The sequence below is a fragment of the Nestor notabilis genome, unplaced genomic scaffold, assembly GCF_000696875.1.
Source record: "Nestor notabilis isolate BGI_N333 unplaced genomic scaffold, ASM69687v1 scaffold14089, whole genome shotgun sequence".
NCBI lineage: Eukaryota > Metazoa > Chordata > Aves > Psittaciformes > Psittacidae > Nestor > Nestor notabilis.
Genome location: NW_009944177.1, coordinates 1 through 7,712, shown reverse-complemented (window position 1 = coordinate 7,712; position 7,712 = coordinate 1). Strand labels below are relative to the sequence as shown.

At 41.9% G+C, this 7,712-nt stretch overlaps 1 protein-coding gene across 1 annotated transcript; it reads right to left on the bottom strand.

Moving 5' to 3' along the window:
* Nucleotides 1-290: 290 nt before the first annotated feature.
* HN1L (hematological and neurological expressed 1-like) lies at nt 291-3,378 on the bottom strand. The gene is made up of 4 exons (XM_010022315.1): nt 3,234-3,378; nt 2,605-2,747; nt 1,176-1,221; nt 291-483 (listed from the first exon to the last, which is right to left on the bottom strand). Exons 1-4 carry the CDS (start codon nt 3,298-3,300, stop codon nt 299-301), a joined length of 441 nt encoding a protein of 146 aa, XP_010020617.1. The 5' UTR covers nt 3,301-3,378; the 3' UTR covers nt 291-298.
* Nucleotides 3,379-7,712: the final 4,334 nt, after the last annotated feature.

Below are 7,712 nucleotides of genomic sequence, written 5' to 3'. Positions count from 1 at the left end.
TGTTAGCCGAGAACCTCAGTCTGATGAACTCAACACAAGTAGCACTGATCTTCCACAAAGTTACACTAATGTCCCCCCCCTACCCACCCAGGCAGGCCAATGCTCACATCTCCCACCGGGCACCCTTTCCCTCCCCAACCCTCCCTCCCAAATCATCAGGTTAACGCCCTTACACACTTCAGCATGAACCTCAATCATCTGCCTAATGACCTATCCACAAACAACAGCCCATAAACTGACCTTGCAACCACAGACAAGCATTTCTGTGCAGCCTCTGTTAGTGACAGGGAACAGATGATTAATAGAACGCGATACTGGACTTCCCCCCCGGCGGATTGAGGACCTTATTGTGTGAGCGCGGCCTCGGCCCTAACCGGGGCTCGTGATTGTCTATCTTGGGCTCTGGCTCCAAGCGTCGCTCCTCTTTGCCCACATCTTTTTTCTCACCTCCGTGTTCCAGCTGTGGTTTGATATTTTCTGTAGCTGAATAAAAAGAAAAGGGATTAGATCAATTGGCTGTTGCTATTGTGCAGTGCACAATGTGTACTCCTCTCTGGCAGGCTGCGCTATTACCCATGTCTCCCATGCATAGCACACCAATGTTTCTACATCTGTTCATCTTTCTTGAAGGAAACAGATGCTGAGGAAGAATTTAACTTTTTACAACAATTCCTCTCTTCCTTCAGCCATCTTTCTAGCAAAGATACATCAGCTGAGCAGTGCACCTACAGAACTGTTTTGGCAGTTTCACACAATTAAGAGATGCAAAGCGCCAATCGATCCTTTCATGCTGAGCTTGAAAGCAGCGTTCCCATCATTCTTTAACAACCACCAGCTAAGCAGTAACATTTTTTCAGTAAGCTATTTGTTCTTTACAACTACAGGCAGCCAAGAATGCACACTTGAAGGAGATAGCAAGGGAGAAGGAAGCAATCTGACAGGATGTTTTTCTATATCTACAGATTCCATGTATATCTATATACACACATGGCATCGAGCAAAGTATGTTCTCCTCAATTGAGGAGAACCATTTCCCTGAGACAAGTGATTAAATTTCTATCAAAAAGCAAGCTTAACCTAAACACCAGCCTTGGTCTCATGTTTTTAAGAGGAAGCATAAGAAACTATTCCTCAGAGCTTAACTTCTCCAAGAGAAAGTAATTTCTCTTACTGACCTTCAAGGTTCTTTGGTGTTTCATCTTCTTTCAAGACAATGTGATCCTGCAAAGAAATCAAAAACTATCTGAGAATATTATTGTTTCAAACAGTGTCTGCCACAAAATCCTTCATAAGGTTTTGCTTTGTTTTTGATCTAAGTTTATACCTTCAGCAAGGTAAAAGCCAGCAGCTGCAGGCACTGTGTGCTGCCCTTCATCCCCTCCACTGCTACATAACCCCAAAAGCAGTGGTAGACGATAACTCCTGCCAAGGTGCACATCCTACACAATTCACTGAAACCCAGATGAAGACACTACATTAGTTCATCAGGAGTTTAAAGCTTTGTCTCTGATAAAACAGTTCAGTCCAAAGGTCTGGAATTACTATTTGTGTCAAGCACCCACTGCCGCCCAGGAAAAGCTGGAGTTCACAACTACAGCACAGCAGCCCTCAGGCACCCAATATATACGCAGCAGTTATGGTCTTCAGCAAGTGTCCACAGCACCCAACAGCCAGGTCATGTCCCCAACAATCCCAACTGACTGTTGGAAATACCAAGCAATGCTTCAGAAAAGCTTTCATGTTTTCCCACCCATGAAATATGCTGTCTCCTTTCCATCCCAGAATTTCCTACAATTCCCATGCTCTAATTAAAGACATAGGAATTTCCAAAGTGGTGTCTTCCATTTAGTCAGGAATTCACAGGAATAAATGTCACTGTTTTTAAAAAGCGACTAAAAAAACCCCAGAGACCAGCCCAAAGCAGAGATACAGAACAACAAAGCAAAGCCCCTTCCACACCACCAGCACTTCTTCTGAAAAAACCCACTTCCCAGTCCTTTAGTCTTTCCCCCCCCATTTTCTTATGACCCAAATCCACTCCAAAGTGTACATCTTTTCTTCTCAAGGCTCCAGGAAAAGTGAGGCTGCTACTAATTGTTCAGCACCGTGAGCTGTGTTTCACTGGATGTTCAGTTTCCATGCTGACATGTCAAAACCACTGCCAACATAGTAGCTACTCACTTAATAGTATCTACTTAGAGTAAGGCAGCAGGTTGTAAATCTGAATATACAGCACTTAAATAAAGTAATTGGTAAGTACTGGCAATGTATCCTCCTTTTCTAGAAACCAGATTTGGTCATAACTACAAGTCTTTCCAACTATTACACGTCATCTTTAAATCCATGTGAAGATTTATGACTGCAGCTCACTGGTGTGAACACATCCACAGTCTAATGAATAGTTCTACTGCAAACTGCAGAGCATGCCGAGATCTGATGTATCAAAAACAAGCTATCTAAGAGACTTCAGGAATAACTCCCTAACTTGACGTTGCCCTACGTATAGTCCAGGTCTGTCAGCTTAAATTGAATACAGGCACTGCACTGTGACAGAGCTGTGGGACGAGCTCCTTGGTTTGACAGCAAAAGAAGCAGCGCAAGTACCTTGGGCTTGTTTGGGTGTGCTCGCACAACACTGGTAGACACAGGAGACCCAAAGATATCGCTTGTCTTCCCACCAGGTGGATTCATGCGCGGACGAGGCTGAGCAGAACTAGAATCCTCAAAAATACCGCTTTCTTTTCCTCCTGCAAGGCAGTTGTTAGATTATTTTTTCCTCAATAACTTAGTTTTACCACATTATATTAAGAAAACATAAAAGAATGTAAGACCTCTAGAACCCTACAGCCTGGAGACTTACTTCTGCTTGCCTGAAGATACTAGTTGAAATCTCTTGTTACAAGAATTCACTAGCAGATCTGATTCGCAGCTGTACTCACTGCAGCTAACTGATGACACAGCTCTAGAATAGCAACAGCTTCCTTTCATCAGTTCCTAGACCTCTACTCTGAAAGAATCAGACTTGAATGATGTGCTAAGAAGTCTATGAACTTGCAGATGACCAAAACAGTCATATTTTCAGGAGTCTGAATAGATTCATTGTTCAAGCTCGCTGAATTTGTAAAAATTCAACATAAAAAGGCACAAGATCAGCGTTCCATTTTAGGAATATGAAACCAGTTCTGAGATGCCATTCAGAGCCCAACTGTGCTGACAGAGGTAGCAGCTCTTACCTGGAGGGTTTGTTCTTTTTGGAATGTTTTGAGGCTGTTCTGATGCTCCAAAGATATTGGATGCCATTCGGTGTGGCCTGCTTGAAGAAGAAACTTCCTCTGTACTCCCGAAGAGGTTACTAGACCCTCCTCCTGGGGGCTTCAATACCCTATGATACAGAATGAGAGAAGCAAGTGACAAAAGTTTCCTTGGAATTTCCAGCAGTTAACATATTTCGTGTCCCCATTCTCACTTGTAGTTACGAATAACTATTCTAATTTGAATTTACTTCAGGTAATTGGGCCACATCCATGAAGTATCCACTTTTCAGCAGCTGTTCTAATAAAATATACTCAAGTTCAGCACAAACACTGCCAGCCTCCTAGTCAGTCAACTTGATCATTATGTTGTCTACAGTGACTTGGAATAGTCATCACAGTGCCACCAGAAGCAGTGACTGAGCTACCTGTGATGTTCAGAAGGATTGGATTAAGGGAAGACATACCCATTACAGAATCACTTTCTGCTAAACTGCAGAAACCAACTGTGCATCTGTGCTACAAGTCAAACCCATCAACTTTTAAATAAAAGCAGCCATTTCATAGCTAATAAAATTTTTTAGTATTTTAGTAGCTATGCTCAGCCTTGCTCAGTTGTCATATTAACTGCTGTAGAGTTCAGAATGGAAAGGTGGGATGCCAAAGAGCAATATTTTTTGTTGTCAAGATGCAAATCCATTACAACCAAAGCTCTGCAAAGTCTCTTGAGCTATATTCAACAAACACAGACATTGGAGGTTACAACAGAAACAAACTGACTTCTTGAAAATAGTCATGCTTGTCCTCAAGTACTAAGTCCACAATTAATACATACTCCTGGTTCAACAGACTTCAGGTCCTGCCCTAAAAAGGAACTGAACCACTACCTGAGAGTAGAATCAGTGGAATTAATTGGAAAATTAACATAAAAAGCCTGGGAAAGCACTGAATACCTCAGTATCAAAAATAATCTTTACAGTTATGTCTACATGACCCATTACCCACAATCTTAGCAGCTGTGCAAAAGTAGTAGCCAAATTATACCTCTTATAATCTGAATGCTTGATCTGGGCCCTAAACTAACCTTTACTTTTACACAAAGAAATCAGTTCTACATTGCAAGATCTTTATCCCATTCAAATGTCAGTGAATTAATACAACACATCCCCTCTATAAGTCTGTGACAGAAGCAAGCCTCTTCAGGTAGACATGTGCCTGCATAAAGAGAAGTTCCTCTAAGAGACAAGATCTACTCCAGTTTAACCCCAAGATTCAATTTTCCAAAAGCAGAAATATTTGGCTGCCCTGTCAGAAAATGAGCTTTGTCAGCATTTCAGATCTCAGGATGCAGAATGCAGTTCTATTGTCTCTGTGAGGAAGGAATAAAAAGTTCCTCTTTCAGTCTGGGAGTAGTTTATAAAGACAGAACCAGCCTCAGAGACTGTCTTTACTGGCCCATTTCACTATTTTAATCCTTAGTGCAAGTGTGCATTTAAGGAACCTCTTTAGTTTGAGGGAGTAACTAGAATTTCAGTAGACAAGACAACTGTCTGGTCCACTGCACGGGTAAGATTCATATCTGTGCACAAGGTTTATTTATAGTTTTGTGTCCAACAGGCTACAGATCCACTATACTATCTGCTTTCTACGTATCTTAGAAGATCCGAAACCGCTATTAAAAAAGACACTGCATAAGCAAAGTATGTATTTCAATCATTCACAATGGTCCAGAAACCATGAGGCAGTTCAAGCATTTAAATTTAGAAGATGGAAAAAAGAGAAAAGGGAACAAAAAAACCCTAACCAACCAACCTACCAAAAAACCCCACAAAACCCAGAGGAGTTTGGGAGGCAGCTCCAGTTAAAAAAGCAGCTCTGCTAATATCCCTCATATTATTAATTTCTGACTTCACCCATTCTTTTCAGCTATTTTAAATGCATCTGGTCTTTCTTGAGTTCTAAGTATACTATCAAAGAGATTGAAAGGAAACATAGTTCATGCAGATGTCATTTCTTACACTACAGATTCACTCCAATTACCATGCTTGTTTTCTTAACACATTCCTACAAGCATATGAAGGAATAACAGAATTACTACATTCAGATTTTTTTTGTTGAAGAAAAACAACCAGTCATAACAATCAAATCACTTCTTCCTGCAACTGGATTTAAGATTCATTGCAGAAAGAAAACCTAGAGAAATCCCATTTTAGGGCTAAAGATCTTGATTATTCAGCTAACAAATTTAATAATTGCCCTCCCATGTTGAGCTCAGTACACATACTAAGAAAACCCTACTTCTGCAACGAGTAAGTCAGAGGCATCACCTGAGATGCACTTACAAGGCACTCTGAAGTCAGCGTAAGGGCTGCCCTTCTCTGTCAGCAACGAAGTTTTACAGCTTAAGAGAGCAAAGAAGAGAGGGTTCTGTACTCCTTCACCCAAAAACCAGGGAGACCACAAAGCTACTTTCTTGCTGCATGACCCCTGGAGCATTGCTGGCTGACGTTGTACTCCCACCTCACTCTGTTCTTGGTCAGAGTGAGAGATGCAGCTCTCCCACACCAAACAAGAAAATCAGATCTAACCCACGAATCCTCCCACAGGAAACCAGCTGCTGATCTTGAGAAGCCAGTGTGAGCAGCCTCAACAGAGTACCAGGAAACTCAACATACACTTTACAGTCATTTTAGTTTATATTGGTATTATGCCAGGTTACATAAATATTTTTGTGTCTTGTAGCCAGATAAGTTAGCTCTTTCTTCCTTTGGGAGGAGAGGGAAAAGGGGAGGTGGTGTTTTGTTCTTTTAAACAGTTCTGACCCCTCCCCCCTTTGTTTTCTAGGCAATCTAAATCTGCCTCTCCTCCTCCTCCCCTCTAGTAGACCAGAAGTCTGTCAATTCACCCAGAGTAGCTAAATTCAGAACCCTACCCAGTACATTTAAATGCTTCTACTAATTGCTTTGTTCTCTTCTGGCAGGCTTGAAGAATTTTAATAAGCTCTTGTGGTCTTTTTTTCCCCCGACACTCTAACACACTTGATTTGAATGCCCTTTCCTTATTAAACCTGTCAGCTGACCTATGCAAGAGGTGCCAAGACCTATCCATTACTTCAAGACACTGGCTATATAAACAAACACATATATATTTTTAAGATGGCTACATGTAACATTTTCAGCTCCACGGAGTAGTTGTGAAGCTGCTCATGTATTAGATGAACTGAAGATACATAAAAGCAATTCATCTTTACAGTGTACACCAACAGCAGAATGACAGAATTCTGTTCTCCTTTGCTTTCGGAGCAACAGCAGCTCTCAACATGCAATTCCTCGTTTTATTTTGGAAAAGCAAGACTTCCTTAACAACACAAAGCATAATTATTAAAGTTTAATAAAACTAGGCAGTTGATTCAGCAAGCCAGTTGTATCTCTAGTGATCTAGTTAATGTGTATAGTGATACAGGGAACATCTCACTATACAATTATTTCCGTGGAAGCTTTCATTTAAAATATTTTTAGCATAATTTACTTCTATCAGTAATACTCCTGTATTATGAAGCTCTCAAAATACAAAGTATTTGTTTGTAATTGCCTTACAAAGATTTTCACATTAGAAAGAGCTATTTTCCCCCACTTCCTCAGCTGCTGGCAGTTGCTGCAAGGCTCCTGAGTTAGGCTCTATTTTAATTAGAGAAACTTGTACACATTGAGAACTGCGAGAGGATATACATTATCATCAAATGAAGCTTTAATTAGGGAATGAATAAATTCTGGAAAAAGCATCCTTAAACCGAGTACTTCTTGCATTTGCTGGCACAGGCCGTGTGTCAATAGTCATCATCTCAGAGACCCCTTGATGGAGCCCAGTAACGCACCGTGCTGCAGCATGTGCTGTGCCGGACCTGTTGCTGCTGCCTGCACTGCTGGAGCTTGCCCACAATGCCACAGAACAAGCTGGAACAAGACCACCTTTACTTGCTGTCAACTAAAAGTTTCTCATGGTCTGCAGTCTAGACCCTATCCAATTTATGAGTTATACGTGGTTTCAGAACTGCTATGACAACAGAAGCATCTCAGAGCCTATGGTAAGGGCAGAGCATCCACAGAAGTCTTTTGAAACCAGGTCATAGCTTAGAGCGACTGGACTAAAAGGCAGACTTAAAAGCACCCTTCCACGATTTCGAAATACTTCCTTTCCCTCCGAGCACACAATTACCTCTCGGATGGATTAATCGCTCCAGCTCCACGTTATTAGGACAGGTGCCCTCGTCCAAGCGTGACAATAGATCTCAACTTCGTAAGGCTAAAACAAGCTCACACCTGCACATGCCAGCGTTTGTGCTGGATCCTCGCAAAGCTTCACAGGGTGTGACCAGACTCCGCTCCTTCCCCGAGGAGGTACAAAGGCGCACGGAACTCTCAGGATCCAGAGCCCGGCCCGGCAGAACCCAGCCCCGCTCCC